The sequence below is a fragment of the Schistocerca nitens genome, chromosome 5 (assembly GCF_023898315.1).
Source record: "Schistocerca nitens isolate TAMUIC-IGC-003100 chromosome 5, iqSchNite1.1, whole genome shotgun sequence".
NCBI classification, from domain to species: Eukaryota; Metazoa; Arthropoda; class Insecta; order Orthoptera; family Acrididae; genus Schistocerca; species Schistocerca nitens.
In genome coordinates this window covers 224180380-224203852 of record NC_064618.1, presented here as the reverse complement: position 1 = coordinate 224203852, position 23473 = coordinate 224180380, and the positions used below count along the sequence as shown (strand labels likewise).

The 23473-nt window shown below is 44.7% G+C and overlaps 1 protein-coding gene across 1 annotated transcript in view; it reads right to left on the bottom strand.

Annotated features, from left to right (window-relative positions):
* LOC126260352 (peptidoglycan recognition protein 1-like) overlaps window positions 1-23473 on the bottom strand; it is a 127186-nt gene that overhangs the window by 50942 nt on the left and 52771 nt on the right. Inside the window, exon 2 of the mRNA XM_049957678.1 lies at window positions 7952-8146. Within this exon, the coding sequence (XP_049813635.1) occupies window positions 7952-8146 (195 nt within the window). The remainder of the gene's footprint in view (window positions 1-7951; window positions 8147-23473) is intronic.

Below are 23473 nucleotides of genomic sequence, written 5' to 3'. Positions count from 1 at the left end.
GCATACAAACCATACTTACAGGTGTATGAAACTCTAGAATTTCCCAAATCCGTTAAAAACTGTGGTAAAAATTGAGATAATTAACTATAAAATTCGAGTTTTCTCTAAACACGAAGTTTAAAACGTAACAGCCCATTCATTTTTCCATAGATTAAATAAATTCTAGAGTTTCATACACCTGTAAGTATGGTTTGTAAGCTGTGCAAAATTCATCGAAGAATCTCTCTTACTTATGAAGAAAAGTGTATCTATAGCAACAAATGCAGCCAATAGTAAGTGAAAAAAAATCATGAAATTTCACATTTAAAAATTTTAATTTTTTCATGTTTTTGTACTTCCTCTGCTATGAGTGTGAATCCTGAATCCTTCCTGGTCATGCTGACAAAGTTTTATGAATTTATTTGTAAAAGTATAGACAGTGCAAATTAAAATGTCCTGTGGTGCCTCTCCTTCTCGAAGTCGGCCCGTTTGACGTCCTACCCCCTTTGAAGGTGCTGAGAACTGTAGAATGAGGCAGCTGACACCCCACTTTTCAGTTGAATCTTTCAAACACAAGCATATACGCCTTTTTTGTGCTACGATAGGAGCATTTTTCTGCTGGCCAGGACCAATGTGCGATGTTGGCCACTGCATCGTCATTATTACTCCTTGAGTGCGAGGTCGCACGTTTAATCTTTAGTAAGGCTCATTTGAAAGTGTTGTGTTAACAATTATGGCAGGAAAATACACTCCTGGAAATGGAAAAAAGAACACATTGACACCGGTGTGTCAGACCCACCATACTTGCTCCGGACACTGCGAGAGGGCTGTACAAGCAATGATCACACGCACGGCACAGCGGACACACCAGGAACCGCGGTGTTGGCCGTCGAATGGCGCTAGCTGCGCAGCATTTGTGCACCGCCGCCGTCAGTGTCAGCCAGTTTGCCGTGGCATACGGAGCTCTATCGCAGTCTTTAACACTGGTAGCATGCCGCGACAGCGTGGACGTGAACCGTATGTGCAGTTGACGGACTTTGAGCGAGGGCGTATAGTGGGCATGCGGGAGGCCGGGTGGACGTACCGCCGAATTGCTCAACACGTGGCGCGTGAGGTCTCCACAGTACATCGATGTTGTCGCCAGTGGTCGGCGGAAGGTGCACGTGCCCGTCGACCTGGGACCGGACCGCAGCGACGCACGGATGCACGCCAAGACCGTAGGATCCTACGCAGTGCCGTAGGGGACCGCACCGCCACTTCCCAGCAAATTAGGGACACTGTTGCTCCTGGGGTATCGGCGAGGACCATTCGCAACCGTCTCCATGAAGCTGGGCTACGGTCCCGCACACCGTTAGCCCGTCTTCCGCTCACGCCCCAACATCGTGCAGCCCGCCTCCAGTGGTGTCGCGACAGGCGTGAATGGAGGGACGAATGGAGACGTGTCGTCTTCAGCGATGAGAGTCGCTTCTGCCTTGGTGCCAATGATGGTCGTATGCGTGTTTGGCGCCGTGCAGGTGAGCGCCACAATCAGGACTGCATACGACCGAGGCACACAGGGCCAACACCCGGCATCATGGTGTGGGGAGCGATCTCCTACACTGGCCGTACACCACTGGTGATCGTCGAGGGGACACTGAATAGTGCACGGTACATCCAAACCGTCATCGAACCCATCGTTCTACCATTCCTAGACCGGCAAGGGAACTTGCTGTTCCAACAGGACAATGCACGTCCGCATGTATCCCGTGCCACCCAACGTGCTCTAGAAGGTGTAAGTCAACTACCCTGGCCAGCAAGATCTCCGGATCTGTCCCCCATTGAGCATGTTTGGGACTGGATGAAGCGTCGTCTCACGCGGTCTGCACGTCCAGCACGAACGCTGGTCCAACAGAGGCGCCAGGTGGAAATGCCATGGCAAGCCGTTCCACAGGACTACATCCAGCATCTCTACGATCGTCTCCATGGGAGAATAGCAGCCTGCATTGCTGCGAAAGGTGGATATACACTGTACTGGTGCCGACATTGTGCATGCTCTGTTGCCTGTGTCTATGTGCCTGTGGTTCTGTCAGTGTGATCATGTGATGTATCTGACCCCAGGAATGTGTCAATAAAGTTTCCCCTTCCTGGGACAATGAATTCACGGTGTTCTTATTTCAATTTCCAGGAGTGTAGTAGCTGGTAAAGATTAACCACGTGAATCAGGAGGGCGGCAGAAAACGAGTGTCCGCAAGGTGCAGATATTAACCTTCAATGGATGTGTGTATCACACTTCACAAAATTGACGTTGTCCACATTCAAGAACTGTTTGAAACAACGTTGGAATGAAAAATGGCGCGCCACAGTGATGACAAAGGTTCGCACCATCAACATCGAAGTCGAACTCCTTGGAAGTTATAAACAGTGCCAGACGTTCAGCTAGGTATCCACTCTTAAAGAATGCATCATATTTGTGTAACAGGGTGATGAGAACTTGTGGAATGTGATGGCATGCAACCGAATGCGGAACAGTCTGTCGTTGAGCTTGTCGTGAAACTGACTATTCTTTAAGGTGCAGCTCCAGGAAGTGCGATAATATGTTTTGTACGCACGAAAAAAAAGGAAAAAAAAGAAAAAGAAAAAAAGGAAAAAATTTCCAGAGGTGAATTTGTCGAGTGGTTACAGGTGGTGTGAACTGCAATGTCGCACCCTTTTTAGGAGTGGAAATTTGCTCTAAATGAGTACAATCTTTATATACAGATCAGGAATAAAGCAACAGCAAGTTATTTTGACCAGCTATTGGTAGTGCTCATACCATAGTTGTACTTCTCTCACGCCTATTTTTCCACTCTTCATGCTGTGTTGTAAATATTCCCCACTGCCCTTGCAAGATTAAACACACGAGAGAGAATTATAGGGGACAAAGCGCCTCCAACTTTTTGCAGCAGACTAAATAACTTTTCAGCCAGTCGGTATAACAATTTTTTACGAATGCGTTAAGGCATTGATGTTACTTTATCTTGATACAATTCTCGTGGTATTTCTAATTTTCAGCGTTTCTTTCATATGCATTTCCTCTTCAAATCCCGATTGGTCAGAGTTGAAACAAACTCCCTACTGATCGATGCGATATATTTGTTTAACTCATCTACAAATTTTCGGACCGATTACGCAGTTCACTGCGCATCGTCAAGCTGACGCTTTTTTTGAAATTTCGTTATCTTATGTCTCCCAATCCCGTAGCACTGAAGTTATGCAACTGTGCAGTGCTTTGAAATCACTGTAATCTATGTCACAAGTAATTTGATGTACATAACGTAGTTGGTTGGTTGTTTGAGGTTTAAGGGACCAAACAGCAAGGTCATCAGTCCCTCATAACGTAGTACATCACTATCACGCACATCTTGTAAATTGTATATTGTATCGAGCATCGTTGAAACGCCAGCTTTTGTAACAAGTGCGTTTTTCTTACGCCCTGCCCGGTCATGTTGCTGCGGACTCAGTCGAAATCTGTTCATAATTATTTTTTTATTATGTTGCGGATGATCTTCCATGTACGTAAATTATGCTCACAAGGGAACCTCCCCATCGCACCTCCCTCAGATTTAGTTATAAGTTGGCACATTGGATAGGCCTTGATAAACTTAACACAGATCAAATGAGAAAACAGGAAGAAGTTGTGTGGAACTATGAAAAAATAAGCAAAATATACAAACTGAGTAGTCCACGTGTCGCATAGGCAACATCATGGACAAAGTGAGCTCAGGAGCGTCGTGGTCCCGTGGTAGCGTGAGCAGCTGCTGAACGAGAGGTCCTTGGTTCAAGTCTTCCCTCGGGTGAAAATTTTATTTTCTTTATATTTGCATAGTTATTATCTGTCCGTTCGTTCATTGACGTCTTTGTTCACTGTAATAAGTTTAGTGTCTGTGTTTTGCGACCGCATCGCAAAACCGTGCGATTAGTAGACGAAAGGACGTGTCTCTCCAATGGGAACCGAAAACATTTGATCGCAAGGTCATAGGTCAACCGATTCCTCCACAGGAAATCACATCTGATATATTCTATACGACACTGGTGACGGCATGTGCGTCACATGACAGGAATATGTCGTCGACCCACCTAACTTGTACACTTGGCGAAGGGGTAAAAAAATTCTACTACCTTGCCCGATTTAGGTTTTCTTGTGGATGTGATAATCACTCCCAAAAAAGTGATGAAAACATAAGAGTTTGTCACATAAACTGAAAATAAATTAAACTTTTCACTCGATGGAAGATTTGAACCAAGGACCTTTCGCTGCGCAGCTGCTCACGTTACCACGAGTCCACGGCGCTCCTGCATTCCCAGTGTCCTTGACGTTGCATATCTTCCCATGAACTACTCAGTTTGTATATTTTGCTTATTTTTTCACAGTTCCACACAACTTCTTCCTGTTTTCTCAATTGATCTGTTTTCAGTTTTTCAAGGTCTATCCACTGTGCCAAATTATAACTAAATCTGAGGGGGGTGCGATGGGGAGGTTCCCCTGTCAGTACCCGCTCCTTGGACAACGATAGTCCTTTACTACGTTTCACTGACAACGGGATATGTGACTCTGCCCGACAAGGATGATGAACGACATGCCTCGACACCATTTTCAGTATCACTTCCACTTGTTAAACACTTATCGTCATCATTGTATTCCTCATGTACGTTGCCCGCACAGCCAAGCGTATAGGACACCACACATTCCACTGACTCATTTTGCAAAAACCCTAATATTTCATCTGCCACTACCCTCTCACTTTGCGAAATTTCTTGGGTTCCTTTCTCACGAAACGTCAACTTCGGCAACACTGTTGTTGTAAATGCAATGTTTGCTTTGTTTATGGTTGCCGTTGCTCTGCGTCGTACGAACACCACTAGTACTGTAGCACTTTTGTGAGTTTCTCGTCGTCTAAGCAATTCTCCTATGCTCCGTAGCCCTCATCCTGTACTCACCACTGGATACTTCCAGTCCCGTCACTTGTAGCCTTTAGTAGCCAATATTGTGGTTGGACGGCGGACAATATGTGGGACGTCGAATACCGTAAACATCATTAGCCTTTCATCGTAGCCGGCCGAAGTGGCCGTGCGGTTCTAGGCGCTGCAGTCTGGAACCGCGAGACCGCTACGGTCGCAGGTTCGAATCCTGCCTCGGGCATGGATGTGTGTGATGTCCTTAGGTTAGTTAGGTTTAACTAGTTCTAAGTTCTAGGGGACTAATGACCTCAGAAGTTGAGTCCCATAGTGCTCAGAGCCACTTGAATCTTCCATCGTAACCAAGCGTAACAAGTCAGTGTTGATATGACCAACATTGTACTTAGTTTAAAGTACCTTAGTAAGCATGAAGTGAGTTACACTTAATGTTAGTGTGTGTGTGTGTGTGTGGGTGGGTGGGTGGGTGGGTGGGAGCGTGGGTGGTGGTAAGTTTCTATGGGCCCAAACTGCTGAGGTCATCGGTCCCTAGGCTTACACAATATTTAACCTAACTTAAACTAAATTACGCTAAGGACAACACACACACCCATGCCCGAGGGAGGACTCGAACCGCCGACGGGGACAGCCGCGCGAACCGTGGCAAGGCGCCCTAGATCGCGCGGCTACACCGCGTGACCGTGTGGGTGTATGTGTGTGACGACCATTGATCATAGATACTGAGTCTTTAGTAAGTATGATCTGAAATTGGTTGTTAATCAACCGAGACAGGTAATCAGAAATTTGTAATTTTGTATTCATTGGAATCAGGAAGAAAATTTTTTTTAAGTAAGTAATACAGATAGCTGTATCTTCTTTAGCCAACAATGTTAGGTCTTACAAACGAAAAGTAATTGTAAAAAGTAATGCAAGATAGTAGACGAATAGATCTAAAAGATATACCTTTGTAATACCGGATGGTTTGTTTCGAACGGAAAACTTTGTAGTCCTTTGCATATGTTAAAAATTTTCTCCGAGTTTCTGTCTCCATTCGTGGAGAAGATATGATCTTCTGAAATTAAATTTTCGAAACAACCTGTTCCTCCGAGTCCAGCTTGCAGCTATAATAGTGGATGACTTAGTTTTTAGTCTCTCTCTCTCTCTCTCTCTCTCAAAAAAAAAAAATGGTTCAAATGGCTCTGAGCACTATGGGACTCAACTTCTGAGGTCATCAGTCCCCTAGAACTTAGAACTACTTAAACCTAACTAACCTAAGGACATCACATACATCCATGCCCGAGGCAGGATTCGAACCTGCGACCGTAGCGGTCTCGCAGTTCCAGACTGTAGCGCCTAGAACCGCACGGCCACTCCGGCCGGCTCTCTCTCTCTCTCTCTCTCTCTTTCATTCACACTTACACAGCCGCTGACAAGGAATGAAAATACAAGCACATCAATTTGGGATTTTTACCCTACTCTATGGCTCCTGAACTACCTGATGTACAGAACTACTTATGTACACTGAAGAACCAAAGAAACTGTTACACCTGCCTAATATCGTGTAGGGCCCCCGCGAGCACGCAGAAGTGCCCCAACACGACGTGGCATGGACTCGACTAATGTCTGATTTAGTGCTGGAGGGAATTGATACCGCCGGCCGGAGTGGCCGTTCGGTTCTAGGTACTACAGTCTGGAACCGAGCGACCGCTATGGTTGCAGGTTCGAATCCTGCCTCGGGCATGGATGTGTGTGATGTCCTTAGGTTAGTTAGGTTTAATTAGTTCTACGTTCTAGGTGACTGATGACCTCAGAAGTTAAGTCGCATAGTGCTCAGAGCCATTTGAACCATTTTCAATTGATACCATGAATGCTGCAGGACTGCCCATAAATCCGTAACAGTAAAATGGGGTGGATATCACTTCTGAACAGCACGTTGCAACGCATCCCAGATATACGCTATAATGTTCAAGTCTGGCGAGTTTGGTGGCCAGCGGAAGTGTTCAAACTCAGAAGAGTGTTCCTGGGTCCACTCTGTAGCAATTACGGGCGTGTGGGGTGTCGCATTGTCCTGCTGGAATCGCACAAGTCCACCGGAACGCACAACGGACATGAATGGACGGAGATGAGCAGACAGGATGCTTACGTATATGTCACCTGTCAGACTCGTATCTAGACGTATCAAGGGTCCCATATCACTTCAACTGCACACGCCCCACACCATTACAGAGCCTCCACCAGCTTGAACAGTCCTCTGCTGACATGCGTCCATGGATTCGTGAGGTTGTCTCCATACCCGTACATGTCCACCCGATCGATATAATTTGAAATGAGACTCGTCTAACCAGCCAACATGTTTCACGTTGTCAACAGTTCAGTAGTGTAGGGAGGCGTAAAGCTTTGTGTCGTGCAGTCATCAAGGGTACAAGAGTGGGCCTTCGGCTCCGAAAGCCCATATTGATAATGTTTCGTTGAATGTTTCGCACGCCGACACTTGTTGATGGCCCGGCATTGAAATCTGCAGACGTTTGCGGAAGTGTTGCACTTCTGTCACGTTGAACGATTCTCTTCAGTCGTCGTTGGCCCCGTTCTTGCAGGATTTTGTTGCGGGCGTCGTGGTGTCGGAGATTTGATGCTTTACTGGATTCCTGATATTCATGGTACACTCGTGAAATGGTTGTACGGGAAAATCCCCATTTCATCGCTACCTCGGAGATGCTGTGTCTCATCGCTCGTGTGCCAACTATAACACCACGTTCATACTTACTTATATCTTGATAACCTGCCATTGTATCAGCAGTAACGTATCTAACAACTGCACCAGACACTTGTTATTTTATATAGGCGTTGCCGATCGCAGCGCCGTATTCTGCCTGTTTGCATACCTGTGTATTTGAATACTCACGCCTATACCTGTTTCTTTGGCGCTTCAGTGCATTTCTCACTGTGCTTCAGTCTTCAACATGCTCGACGGAACGAACACTACGCTGAGAACTTGCGATGAAAGTTTTAGCATGCAAAATAGTGTTGCTACCCAACTCACACACATCGTACACACACTTACCGACAGACACCTCCGTTGAATTTTCCGTGTGGTTGTGCTCGCTAGCGGCGTCAGACGCCTGGGCAGTGGTGAGCGTGACAATGACGATGAGAATGACTATCGCCAGGGTGGTAAGGCAGGCCGCGAGGACCAGAGCATCCCTCTGGCGCCACCAGGGTACGTGCTTGTCAGTGGCGCTGCACGATGTCTGCGTACCTGTCAGTGGCAGAACACACAAGAGTCACCTTGTAACACCAAATTACAACGTTACTTTTTAACTGTTTTATTGAACGCCAAAAATACAATAACACGTTATAGTTTCATTCTGTCGTCGTGCTACTACGAAAAGTGAAAGCAGAGACAATAGAAGATTCAGAGAGGTCTAGGAACAATGAATTTGTAACTCGCAATAGTGAAACTGTATCTTGTCTTTTTGGTAGGTAAAGCGTCTGGCTGTTTTATCGTATCTTAGTATCACGTAGTATGTAGCCTAGATTAAAAGTGAGTTATATGTTATGTTCTCTTAAATGAATAGGCCTAATAGCCCATTTCAAGATCAACTATGACGGAAAAGTTATCCAAAATTACTTTGCACAAAAACTAATGAGAGAAATAATCAGGTATTATTAAAGGTGGCTCTCTCTGAAATGGAGTCGATTCATTTCATGCGATAATGTTGAGTGTCATTTGGCTCCAGTTCATTCACTACGATTTTAAAAATTGCACCTGAGGTCTGAATATTACAGTAAATGAGATTCTCATGTGAAGAATATCGTTTCATAATCAGGCGCTCGCGCATTATTTTTAAACGGCTCGAGTCCATAAAGATTATGAGCCTGTCTGATACTGCCTTTAATAATTTCATAAAAGCTGAAAGAAAATATTCATATTTCATTTAAATAGAGGAATAGCCCCTACAGTCATTGCTCTGACATGTTTCAGAGGCAAAGATTAATTTTATTTTTGTATTTAATATGGTCGGCTCTTCTACCGTGGAAACTACTCACTGATTAATAGCATTTGGCCATATTAAAACATCATAGGTGTCACATTCTATACTATCGTTAACCAGTCTAAGGGCAATAGCAGTTATTTTTTATACATACACGCGGTGAGTGTTATTAACGCTTAAAACCCCCGAAGCAACGTAGATGATGCTGAGACAAGTAATTTAATACAAGACACTTCGGGTCGCAAATGTCCGGAAATACCCCAAAAATGGATGAGAAATGTTGAACATGTGACATTCACCAGATGACGTACCTCGCCGAACGTCCAGCGGTTGAGGTTGGGCGTGAAAGGATGATTGAGCTATGTAATACTTGCATTCGAGCAAACGGTGTAAATTTCTACCACCTTTCGTAAATGTGATCTGTTGTAAACGTAGAAGTTACAAAATTATTGTCCTTGCTGTAACGGAGTAGAACGTGTTCTTATTTTGTGTTTCTTTCCTTTTGTCCCTTCTGGTTTTGTTTACAGACTATATTTAGTAAATAAAACATGGCTCATTTTCTTGTAACGACGCAGTTCTGGAGCTTAGACTCATTTACTTATAACCCAATACGATAGGTTTTTGCTGTACTGTACTTTGCAGTGTACCGGCGGAGATCGCGAGGCTGATAAATAAAACATCAAATCTTACGTCAATAAAAACACATAACTATCTAACGCAACGAAAAAAATTCTGCGTACCAGACGCAATACTCGAACCCTCGACCCCGTGCACTAAAGTCGCGCACGTAGCCCGGGGCCACACCGACGGGAATACTGGACATAGTTTGGGATGATCAGGCACGACAGACCGAAAGCCTCAACTGATGCACGTACGGCGAGGTGCGTCATTTGGTGACGTCACGTGTCCAACAATTGTCGTCCACTTCTGGGGTATTTCCCGACATTTGCGACCCATGCGTCTTATATTAATCACCTCAGCGTGATCTACGTCACATCAGTGATTTTTAAACGTTGATAAGAATCACCTTGTGCATAATTTAAAGTTCCCCGCCGCGTGTTCTGTCTCTGCATGAAGGCTAATCTCAGTAACTACTATGGGAATTTTGATACGGTTTTCACCGATAGACAAACTGATTCACGAGGAATATTGTGTGTGTGTGTGTGTGTGTGTGTGTGTGTGTGTGTGCGCGCGCGCGCGTGCGTTTGTGGTTGTGTACTGAAGTGCTACCACCTCGGCGGCTGGACTTCCTGGGTGACAGGTAAATGGGTAATTCAAACTTTACTTAAACGTAAGAAGGGCTGCGTGCTCGAAAGGGTTCTTGTACCTTGGGTGTGGGGTGTGGGATGTGGGTTGAAACAGTGTGAAGTATGAGTTGATTTCATTTGACTTATTTAATGTTTTACTGTGGCGCCTCGACGATGGCTCGAGGTAACCGGATGCGCTGCCAGTGTGCAGAAGCGACGGTCCCCGTGTAGCCCAGGTGACCTTTGAAGACTCAGTGCGTCCACTTTGTCCAAAAGTTTGCGTTTGTGGGAGATGATAAGTTCCTGGACAGTCGGCGTGTCGAGTTCCTGGTGGAAATTAAAACGCTCGTCCACCTGGATGTCCCAAGGATGAGCCAAAGGAGTCGATCTTGCAAAACCTGCAGTAATTTGATGTTGGATGCACACGCCGTCCCCAGGTAGAGCATCCATACAACATGGGCGGATGAACTGTGGCTTTATAAAGACGGAGTTTTGTACAGACGTTGATATGCGTGGCCAGACAAGTTGTCTGCCCGCGGATTCCTATAAGTGCTGCCTGTGTGGATCTGGGGCGGGTCGCTAGTGACCACATCTCACGGGAAAGGTCGTCCCGTTTGAAGACATGTCGTGTATGATACTCGAATGTTGAGGCAAGATTTGGCGTATGGCACCATTGTACACACCTGATAATTCTGTTTCACGCAGGTGTGCAGTGAACATTCAGCACCTTGCGAGCTAACGTCGATTCAGACTGGGCTCCATGGGAACGGAATACGACGCCACCGTCATATAGTGAACACTAGCCAGAACGTAAACATAACAAAAAGTCGGAATACGGTTTCACACTTAGGGAACTAGCAATGATACAATTTATTAACGGTAAAATCAGACTTCATAACGGATGTTCCTGACAAGGTTTGTACGCTAAACAGCTGAGAAGTGAAACAATAACAAAAGTGTCGTCCAAACATTACAAAACATTGACATTTATTTGCTAGGGAAAACATATACAAAAACATGAAATAATGTTTAGAAGGCAATACACTGACGTGCAATGACTACTGCTCACCGCGAGGTTGTATGGTGCATAGTGACGGTGAGGGCACGTCACGCGGTAAGAGTATAGTAGCGGTGTTGACACAAATGGAGAACCATTTTAGCGGCGATAAGTGGCGCAAATGCGGATATCCACCGACTCTGAGAGAAGCCAAGCTGTTGTGGGCCAGTGCCTGGGAGCAAGCATCTCGGAAAGGGCGAAACTGGACGTCTGTTCGCGTGCTACTGTCGTGATCTATGGAAAGTGGTTGAAGAATGCTGAAACCACGAGTAGGCGACAAGCTGGACGCCCATACCTCATCACAGAACATAGGGCCCGGAGGCTTGCCATTCTCTAAAGCAGGATAGGCGTCGATCCGTGGCAGACCTGACGACAGAGCACGAGTGTTTGGGGCTTACCATTCGGCGCACAGTGTTGAACAAGGGTTTACGCAGCAGAGGACCCCTACGTGTTCCCAACAACATCGTCAATTATGATTACAGTGGACGAGGGATTATCGAGACTGGACCGCGGATCAATGGAATCGTGTCACCTGGCCGGATGAATCCCGTTTATTTTTAAACGAGGTCAATGGCTGTGTCCAATACGCCATGAGCCGTGGTAAAAATGATTTAGGTTTTCCGTGATTTCCCTAAATCGCTCCAGGCAAATGCCGGGATGGTTCCTGTGAAAGGGCACGGCCGACTTCCTTCCCCGTCTTTCGTTAATCCGATGAGACCGATGACCTCGCTGTCTGGTCTCCTTCCCCAAAGCAACCAACCGACCGTGGTAAAAATTGCTGTTTTGAAGAGCGCGCCACAGCGTGTAGTGTGAAGCAGTCGTCCTCCGTTTCTGGCGATGGCGCCGCTGTGGCAATCGCAGCTTTGGTGTCTCCCTCTGGTGGGAAAGGGGAAATGTTGCCTGTCCACGTGCATTTAAGGGGCGCTATGAGCTCGTCAGTGGGTCAGTCTGGGTCAGTCTTGTCAGTCTGGGTCAGTCTCGCGTCCCCAGCTTGCTAGTCTGTCCGCATTTGTTAGGCAGTTAGTGTCTGTCTGTCGTTCGCAGTGCTAGTATGTCTGTCGTTCGGATCAACCTTTAAAGCCAGCAAAATGAGAGTCTTTCCACTCCGCCTGTCAGAGAACTCAGCGAGTGGTCGCCCGGTCGCGGCTTAGTTCCTGCATCGGAGTCTGCGCGTTAGGCAGCCAGTCTGCTCGAATTTGCTCAGGCAGTGGTCATTGGTGGTTGGATCGATCGGTTGGTCGGTCGCGCGCTGAGGCACAAGATGCTTGTCCGTCTTGAGCGTCGGCGCATGTGAGATCGCCACGAGTCCAGTGGGCCGCGGCCTATAGCGAGGGGTAGTGACTTCGCGGTCGACACGAGAGCAACAGGAGTTAACCCACGACGTCAGTCTGGTCGGTGCGAGCTGCGACGCCGTGAGACGGGAGATCGGCGCGCCTTCCTGCGTCCGTTGAAGCGGCTGGCAGCGGACGGTTCAGGAGAGTGATTTGGGGGTGCTGCGCCAGGTCTTCTGGGGAAATCGCAGTTTATTAGAAGTTGAGTGATTGGTGATATGTTGTTTGATTTACTCTTGTTAAATTCTACTTGTTTTCTTGGTGAGGTCACCAGCCGTTTTGCTTTGGGATCGTCCCACCATTCTTCTTCGTTTGCCCACCCGCGGGAAGGTGGTTGTTTATAAATTGGGTGGTCCGTTTTTCCCTTGTGGAGTAGGGGCGGGTTAGAGCAACCTGCGGTTCGGGTTGTTCGGTAATCTCCCTATCAATCTACCGTACTTTAGTAGCTGCCTCTGTCATGTTTGTTGGATTTGGTGTGTTGACGAAGTTATTGCTTGGAATGTAACGGCCTAATACCTGAAATATGTTTTGATCTTTGGAAACTTTGACATTATTGCCTATGATCTTGAGAGGCGGTATCTGTGTACTGTAGAGCATCTTAACTATTGAAACTTCCTAGCAGATTAAAACTGTGTGCCGGACCGAGACTCGAACTCTGGAAACATCCCCCAGGCTGTGGCTAACCCATGTCTCCGCAATATCCTTTCTTTCAGGAGTGCTAGTTCTGCAAGGTCTGCAGGAGAGCTTCTGTTAAGTTTGGAAGGTGGGAGACGAGGTACTGGCAGGAGTAAAGCTGTGAGGACGGGGCGTGAGTCGTGCTTGGGTAGCTCAGTTGGTAGAGCACTTGCCCGCGAAAGGCAAAGGTCCCGAGTTCGAGTCTCGGTCCGGCACACAGTTTTAATCTGCCAGGAAGTTTCATATCAGCGCACACTCCACTGCAGAGTGAAAATCTCATTCTGAATCTTAACTATTGTTTGGTCAAACATATAGAATTTTATGTAAGATTGCATTTCATGGGCTTTTATTTAAATGATCATTTTAGTAGGTAAGGTTGCCACCCTTTCACCGTAAGACTTTTCTTAGAAGCTAAAATCGAGTTGCTCCTTCGGTGGCAAGGTTAATATTTTAATTGTTAGTGTTTTGTACCATTTCCATCCCTCCTACCGGGGGTGCATAGTTTGTGTGCTTGTGTAAATTGTTAAAACTCTTAGTTTAAAGTTATCTGGTGTGTTGCAGATTTGCACCAATGTAGTCTTTCAGAGGCTGTTGTGAGCGGTCGTAATTACGGCCGTGTCAAAAGGGAGTGGCAAGGTTCTATGCCCGAAAGCTCATACAGTTGAAACTTCTTTCTGCCCCGAATAAATTGTAACTTTGATATTTAGAGGGTGCTTTCCGATTATAATTTTAAATCTGTTTCTTTTAAAAAATGCTTTTAGGCACTATTAAAGTGAATAAAATTCCTATTTGTCAAAAGGAATTTGGTTACGATTTCAACAGTTACTCCCTGGGAACTACTTCCATGCTTACATAGTGTGATTAAATGTGTTAATGTTCTTGATGAATCGCTAGTAAATAAATAAATTCTTAAGAATATTCTTTGAAAATAAATCACGGTTCACGCCGTCACCCAGGTTAACGGGTGGTCGAACCGTGCATCTCGCCACGTATGCAGGCCGGTGGGAGCAGTATTATGTTGTGGGGGGACATTCAACTGAGGTCCATGGGACCTGCGGTAGTAGTAGAAGGCACCATGACAGCTGTGGGCTACGTGAACGTTATTAGGGATCACCTGTAACCCCTGATGCTTGATGTCTTCCTCAATGGCAATGACACCTTCTGGCAGGATAACTGTCCGTGCCACAAGGCCAGAATCGTGTTGCAATGGTTTGAGGAGCATGATAGCGAACTCACGTTGATGTCTCTGCCTTCAAATTCGCTTATCTGAATCCGATGAAATACATCTGGGACGATGTTGGACGCCAGCTTCGCGCCTACAAACCAACCGCCCGTAAATTGCGGGACGTCTATGAGCTGTGTGTTGGCATCTGGTGCCGCAAACCTCTGGAAAACTTTCAAGTACTTGTCGAATCCATGGCACGCAGAATCACTGCTGAATTGCTTTCCAGCAGTTTACCACCACGGTTTTAATCGGGAGGTCATAATGTTTTGGCTCATTATTGTACATGACCTTCAGTATTAAAAATTTTAAGAAATCTAGGACTCCATCCAAAACTAATTAAAATAATACAACTCACTCTAACCAACACCAAATCAAAAGTGAAGTTTAGAGGAGAAATTTCGGAACCATTCCTCATAAAAACAGGCTTAAGACAAGGTGACTGCCTATCACCATTACTTTTCAACTGTGCACTGGAATACATAATGAGAGAATGGTACAAGGACAATCCAAAGCGGATAAGAATTGGAAGTGCAAAAGATGATATTAGCTTAAACTGCTTCGGATTCGCTGATGATCTTGCTCTCCTAGCCAACACCGTTCAAGAAGCCAGGCAACAAGTGAAATCACTACAAGAAATAGCACAGAAAGTAGGCCTTAGAATATCATTTGAAAAAACGGAGATTATGCTAACTGATCCACCACTTGCAAACAAAATTACAATAGGAGAACAGGAAATCAAAATTGTTGATAAATTTAAATATTTACGCGAAATAATAACATACAATCTAAATGAGAAGCCATCATGGCAAAATAGAATAAAAAAACTGAACTATGAAATTACATTACCAAAACTACATACAGCAAAAAAAGTCTATCTATAGATGCAAAATTAAAACACTATAAAACCAGAAATAACGTATGCAGCTGAAACTATCTTCAAAACAACTAATACAGCAGAAATTGACAGAATACTAAAAATAGAAAGAAGAATAATTAGGACATGTATAAATAAACAGTATAAAATAAATGGACACTGGCGAAACAGTATATAAGAAAATAGAACCAGTCATGAGCACAATCAGGAGGAAACGCATCTCATTCTTTGGACATCTGATGAGAACTCCAGAAAACAGAATTAGTAAAAAAATAATACAAAAATTGTGGAATAGCAAGAGCGACATTAAATGGATCACAGAAATTAAGGAAGATATAAAAGAACTTCAAATTACAGTAGATGTCCTAAAAAACAAGACAGAGAAAACCAGAATACTGCAAGACCCGCAAACCAGACTACAAATGAAAATCAATAAAAGGAGTACAGGAACAGTTGTCTCAGATGAAGAAAGAAAGAAAATATCTGAAAGAATGAAGAAATATTGGGCAGACAGAAGAGCAAAACACCTTTCATATAAGAATAGCCTCTAATAATTATATTACCTAAATATATTAAGTTATTGTTGAACCAAATTGTATCCATGTGTAACAACTTGTTTAGAACTTTGTATTTTTGACTACAGTGGTCCAATGAAGGCCATAAAATAAATAATAATAATAAAAAAAGAGCCTTATATTACTCTCATCACGTTTTACTTCCTTTTTTTCGAACTACTAAATATGAAACAACTGTTTTTCTCTTCCATACAGCTAATATTTTCACAGTTTAAAAGAAAAGGTAATGAAAACAGTTTCATCAAATTTCTCTTCCATCTCTATGGTTCATCAGCGGACATCCACTTGGCTTCATGATGCTGCCACCCAGCTCACATTATCAACGCAACCTGTAGCAAGTTACCTGGTTACATCAGCCATTCTCACTCGCGCTACACTATCAATGGTTAGACGAAAAAATAATGTTGTAAGAATACAAGCAGAAACACCCGCTTATTGTAACTACAGCTATAAACATGATAACCAAGTTCATAATTAAGTGTTTCCCAATGTAATAGCGTAATATTTAGAATACAGAGTGGAAATTCATGAACACATCTTCCCACCTGAACGGTGCCCTCCACGATGCCATCACTGACTCAGACGAACTCATAGCTCCTCGCAACTCGCCTTTGTCATTTGAGACTGAAACCGGTCGATGGCGTCCGTCGCTAAGCGTAAGTTTTGTCTTCGGGTGCCTGGTAAGTAGATGATCAGAGTATCCGATTGGAAAAGCTCCGATATCAAATAGCATTTGAAAAGTACCAAACAGCACATCCTAAAGAAAAGCCATTCAACTGTTTCAAAACACAGAGCAGTTTAGGCATAGCTTCCCACATGTCTAGGACATCGGTACTACCCAACCTCGACCAGGATACTGAACGATAACCTCTACGCTTATGCTCAACATCAGAAAATTTGAAACATCTGAAAGACGACATCTCGATGATCGCCTGAGGGTCTGAAAGGCAGATAACTTTACAAATAAAGCTAATAAAGATTAAACCTCCAGTTACCTCATCTACGCACGGAAACTCTCAGAACCAACAGGCCAGGTGCACATGCGGAAAAATGATGCTTATGAGTGCCGTTACAAGAGCCAAGAGGGACTAATAAGAGTGGAAGACCAAGAACGAATCGCTCGGATTAAAAATGGTGTAAGACAGGGATGTAGTCTATCGCCCCTACTGTTCAATCTATATATCGATGAAGCAATGGAAATAAAAGAAAGATTCAAGAGTGGAATTAAAATTCAAGGTGAAAGGATATCAATGATACGATTCGCTGATGACATTTCTATCCTAAGTGAAAGTGAAGAAGAATTACATGATCTCCTGAACGGAATGAGCAGTTTGATGAGTACAGAATATAGATTGAGAGTAAATCGAAGTAAAACGAAAGTAATGAGAAGTAGCAGAAATAAGAGCAGCAAGAAACTTAAGATCAGGATTGGCGATCAAGAAGTGGATGAAGTTAAGGAATTCTGATACCTAGGCACCAAAATCACCCATGACGAACGGAGCAAGGAGGCCATGAAAAGCAGACTAGCACTGGCAAAAAGGGCATTCCTGGCCAAGAGACCGCTACGGTCGCAGGTTCGTATCCTGCCTCGGACATGGATGTGTGTGTGATGTCCTTAGGTTAGTTGGGTTTAAGTAGTTCTAAGTTCTAGGGGACTGATGACCTCATATGTTAAGTCCCATAGTGCTCTGAGCCATTTGAACCGTTTTTTAATACAGCCAGCAGATAACTGAGGGCGGGGATGCAGTTGCTACTCTGAGGTGAAGACGTTGGCACAGGAGAGGAATTCGTGGCGGGCTGCATCATACCAGTGACAAGACTTATGACTCAAAAAAAAAAAAAAGAGTTCTGCTTATGGAATCTTGGTGCTCGCGAACACATGTGAGGAGCGCGTTTAAGATGTGCTAGTTGTCGCGTACGTGTTTGGCACACTGTCGTAGCAGCAATGATTGTCATTGAAAAGAAATTTCATTCATAATTATTTTTCCTTAGCGATGATACAGAAGGGACCAATTAAAGACGGTTTCATAGAAGACTGCCGTCTTTCATCATACGATAGCACTAATCGATATTATTGTTATAGCTGCCAAAGTTCCTTTTGACCTCGATATAAATTCAGAGTACGGTTTTCTCTAACTATAGTATAGTTACAAACCATTAATTTTCTTTACACATTGTCACCCTATTCATAATCCTACTTCCTATTGCCCTATTTGAAAGTCCGAGTACTATTATTAACACAATCCCACATTTCGTAATGACTTACGAAATAAACCAATGACCTGAACTCATTCGGTATTTCCAAAACTGTTTGTACATCAACACAGTTACAAAGTAATTTCGGACTGTAAACGGTTTCGGCCGTGAAATGGTCACTTCAGAACAGAACTTGTTGTAAAAGCATATAAAATGATCAGCCAAAACTCTATGATCACTGCCCACAGCAACGTTGGATGACGCCAGGTGACGTTGCGGGTACGTGACGCGTTAACAAGATTATGTAAGCGGAACAGACAGGGGAGGAGGATCACCCTAGGGAAGATATGAGCTGCAAAGGAGAAATACAGTGAGATAACGGACTTTGACCTAGGCAGATTATTATTACGCAGAGGCTGTGGACGAACATCTCGAAAACGGCGAAAATGGTCGAATGTTCACGTGCTACTGCCGTCAGCACCTACGGAAAGAGGTACAAGGACAGCGAAACTACCTCTAGACGCTAAATGGTTGGACGTCCACGACCCGTTACAGAACGTGGGGTTTGGAGGCTTGTTTGTTCTATAAAGGAGGATAGACGGTGATCTGTGGTATCTCTGCCGAAAGAGTACAATGTTGGTTCACGCACAAGTGTTTCGGAGCACACCGTAGATCGTATACTTTTGAACATGGGGCTCTGCAGCTGACCACCCCTGTGTGTTCACGTGTTGACCCAACGACATCGTCAATTATAATTTAAGTGGGAACGGCACTATCGAGATTCGACCGCCGATCAATGGAAACGTGTCAGTTCTTCGGGTGAATCACACTTCTGTTACACTAGATCGCTGGTCGCCTCCACAAAGACCATCATCGAGGTGAACGGCGGCTCGAAACGTGCGGGGCACCACGAACGCAAGCTGGTGGGGGCATTATTATACTATGGGAGACATTATGCAGCGACTGCATGGAACCTGTGGTAGAAATCGAAGGCACACTGACAGCTGCGTACCACCTGCATCCCTTCGTGCCTGATACCTTCACCGACGGCGATGTTATCTTTCAGCAGTATAACTGTCCCTGTCTCACAAGGGAACCTCCCCATCGCACCCCCCTCAGATTTAATTATAAGTTGGCACAGTGGATAGGCCTTGAAAAACTGAACACAGATCAATCGAGAAAACAGGAAGAAGCTGTGTGGAACTATGAAAAAATAAGCAAAATATACAAACTGAGTAGTCCATCTGGAAGATGTGCAACATCAAGGACTACATCAGCTCAGCAGTGCCGTGGTCCCGTGGTTAGCGTGAGCAGCTGCGGAGCGAGAGGTCCTTGGTTCAAGGCTTCTCTCGAATGAAAAATTTAATTTTTTATTTTCAGTTTATGTCACAAACTCTTATGTTTTCACCACTTTTTTGGGAGTGATTATCACATCCACAAGAAAACCTAAATCGGGCAAGATAGAAGAATCTTTTTACCCATTCGCCAAGTGTACAAGTTAGGTGGGTCGACAACATATTCCTGTCATGTGACGCACATACCGTCACCAGTGTCGTATAGAATATATCAGACGTGTTTTCCTGTGGAGGAATCGGTTGACCTATGACCTTGCGATCAAATGTTTTCAGTTCCCATTGGAGAGGCACGTCCTTTCGTCTACTAATCGCATGGTTTTGCGGTGCGGTCGCAAAACACAGACACTAAACTTATTACAGTGAACAGAGACGTCAAAGAACGAACGGACAGATCATAACTTTGCGAAAATAAAGAAAGTAAAATTTTCAGCCGAGGGAAGACTTGAACCAAGGACCTCTCGTTCTGCAGCTACTCACGCTAACCACGGGACTACGGCGCTCCTGAGTTCATATTCTCCTTGATGTTGCCTATCTAGCACATGAACTACTCAGTTTGTATATTTTACTAATTTTTTTCATAGTTCCACACAACTTCTTCCTGTTTTCTTGATTGATCTGTGTTCAGTTTTTCAAGGCCTATCCACTGTGCCAACTTATAACTAAATCTGAGGGGGGTGCGATGGGGAGGTTCCCTTGTCAGAGCCAGAACCGTCCTACAATGGTTTGAGGGGCGTTATAGTGAACTCAAGTTGATGTCTCGGTGATCAAATTCGCCTTATGTAAATCCGGTGGAACGCATCTGGGTCGCTATAGGGCACCATCACCGTGTATACTAATCATCGGCCCGTTATTTAAGCAAATTTCATGGCCTGTGCGTAGACATGTAATGTCACATACCTCCACAAGCTAAAAAATAAGTCGGATCCCTGATATGCAGAGTCATTGATGTATCTCGTCCAAATACGGAAAAATAAGCTATTAAGCATAATGTTTTGGCTCATCAGTGTGCACAGCCTTGTGTTGAACGTGCTCCTTGCAGCACATGGCACAGTGAACCGGTGAAATGATCGTTGATGAAATGAAATGTCGTGTGACTAGGGCCTCCCGTCGGGTAGACCGTTCGCCGGGTGCAAGTCTTTCGATTTGACGCCACTTCGGCGACTTGCGCGTCGATGAGGACGAAATGATGATGATTAGGACAACATAACACCCAGCCCCTGAGCGGAGAAAATCTCCGAGCCAGCAGGAAATCTAACCACCCTTAGGATTGACATTCTGTCGCGCTGACCACTCAGCTACCGGTGGCGGACATCGTTGGTAGAGACCAGTGAATACGAAGTTACTTTACGAATGTCTCTGTGAATATACAGTTTTGAGCATTTATCAGCTGTGATCGTCTCCATTGCGACACACATTTTACTATGCTGCTGTCTGTTATTGTTGCACTGCTTGTGATCTTTCATTGTCCGGAATTTTACTATTCCGAGTGAACAGCTGCATCCCTTCCAATCCCGTTAAACCGTCGTACAAACGTACTACGACACTCCATTTCCTCCTTGCCATGGATTAATAGGAACGCTACTGGAATGAAATTTCCCAGATACCGATAGCTTCTTATCTCTTCTGACTACCGCATTCGTATCGCCAGATTACGTTGCTAAACAGCCGGTCTCGATTTCTTCAGCGCCTTCAATGCAGCGTCGTTGGTAGGTTGCTTCCAGTGTGGAAAGCAAACTCACGATTTGAGTCAAACGGATTGATTTTTTACTGACGCATAGACAGGAAAGAAAACTAAATCACTGATTCCTATTCGAAATACGCCTTATTTTCGGCCGTTTGAAGCATGTGCATCTTCCACATTAGTTTAAGGTTTGTCCTCTCATTTCTGGGCTGTCTAAGTTAGGCGCAGAACGAGCTAGCGCAGTGGATAGTACATCGGACTCACATTCGGGAGGACGATGGTTCAAATCCCAGTGTAGATATACTGATTTAGGTTTCTCGTGATTTTCGTAATTCACTTAACGCAAATTCCGGGAAAAAGGGCATGGCCGGTATCTTTCCCTGCTGTCCTTAACCCGAGCTTGTGCTCCATCTCTCCTTCTCGACGGAACGTTAAACACTTATCTTCCTCCTTTTTTTTTCACTGTGGGTGATAAAGCCCGTGGGACAGTGACAAGCACAGATGTAGATGGCGGTAGTATCACTTACACAAGACATACAAGTTCAGTGCATTGGCGGAGATTTCATTTGTACTAAGGTGATTCATGTGAAAAGGTTTCCACACGAGGAGAAGTAACAGACTTTGAACGCACAACGGTAGTTGGAGCTAGACACATGGGATATTCCATTTCGGAATTCGTTAGGGAATTCAATATTCCGAGATACATATTAGCAAGAGAACACCAGATTTCTGGCATATCCTTTCACCTTGGACAAAGCAACGGCTGACAGCCTTCACTTAACGGCGAGAGCGGCGGCGTCTGTGCAGAGTTGTCAGTGCTAACAGACAAGCAACAATGTGTGAAACAACTGTAAAAATCATTGTGGGACATCAGTTAGGATGGTGTGGTGAAATCTGCAGCAAACGACCGCACGACACTGCCTGCAGCGCCTCTCCTGAACTCGTGACCTTAACGTTTAAACCCTAGGCAACTGGCAAACCGCGGCCTCTTCAGATGATTCCCGATTTCAGCGATTTCAGCTGGTAAGAGCTAATGGTTGGTTTCAGTGTGGCGCAGATCCCACGAACCAATGGACCCAGGTTCTCAACAAGTCAATGTGCAAGCGGTGGTGGCCCTATAATGGTGTAGGCTCTGTTTACATGGAATGGACATGGGCCCTCTTGTGCAACTTAACCGATCATTGACTGGAAATGGTTGTGTTTGGCTACTTGGACACTACTTGCAGCCATATATGGACTTCATGTTCCAAAACAACGACGTCATATCACGGGGTCACAATTGCACGCTACTGATTTGAAGTACGTTCTGGGCAATTCGAGCGAATTTTTGGCTACCCAGAACATCCGATCTGAATCTCAACAAACATTTATGGGACATAACTGAGAGAGTAATTCGCGCACAACATCCTGCATCAGCAAAAATTTCGCGATTGTGGACGGTTATAGAAGCAGCATGGGTCAGTATTTCTGCAGAGGACTTCCTACGATTGTTGAGTCCATTCCATGTTGAATTGCCGCTCTGCGCCTGGCAAAAGGAGGTCACGATATCAGGAGGTATCCCAAGACTTTTCACCTCAGTGTGTGATAGATGTTGTTGTTCACGTTGACGGGGTCTTCAGTCCAAAGACTGGTTTTATGCAGCTCTCCACCCCAGTATATCTTGTGAAAGCCTCTTCATTTCTGCACAACTGTTGCGACACTGGTACTGAACTTGCTTACTACATTCAGATTTGGCCTCCTTTTACGATTTTTACCCTCCACACCTCTTTCTGTTACCAAACTCATGTCCCCTTCATGCCTCAGGATGCGTCCTTTCGGTCGATCCCTCCTTTGGTGAAGTACTGCCGCAATTTTTTTTCCCTCTATTCGATTCATTACTTTCTCATTGATTATTCGATGTACCCATTTAATTTTTAACAATCTTATGAACACAGCATTTCAAAAGTTTCTATTCTCTTCCTGTAAGACCTGCTTATCGCTCTCGTTTCACTATCGTACAAAGCTAAGTGCCAATCTTCCAGAAAAGATTTTCTAATAATCGACCTCCTATTCGATGTTAATAGATATCTGTTGTCCAGAAGAGCTGCTCTTGCTATCGTGTGTCTGCATTTCATATCGTCTCTATTTAGAGCATCGTCAGTTGTTTTGCTGCCAGAATAGCAAAAGGCATCGCCTACTTTTAGTGCCTCATTTCGTAATCGAATTCTACCAGCACCACCTGATTTAATTAGGTTAGATTCCATTCCCCTGTTATACTGTGGCTGATATTCATCTTATACCATTTTCCAAAAGCACTATGTATTTCGTTCAACTGTTCTTCCGAGCCCTTTATCGTCACCGGCAGAATTACAATGTCAACAGCAAACCAGAAAGTT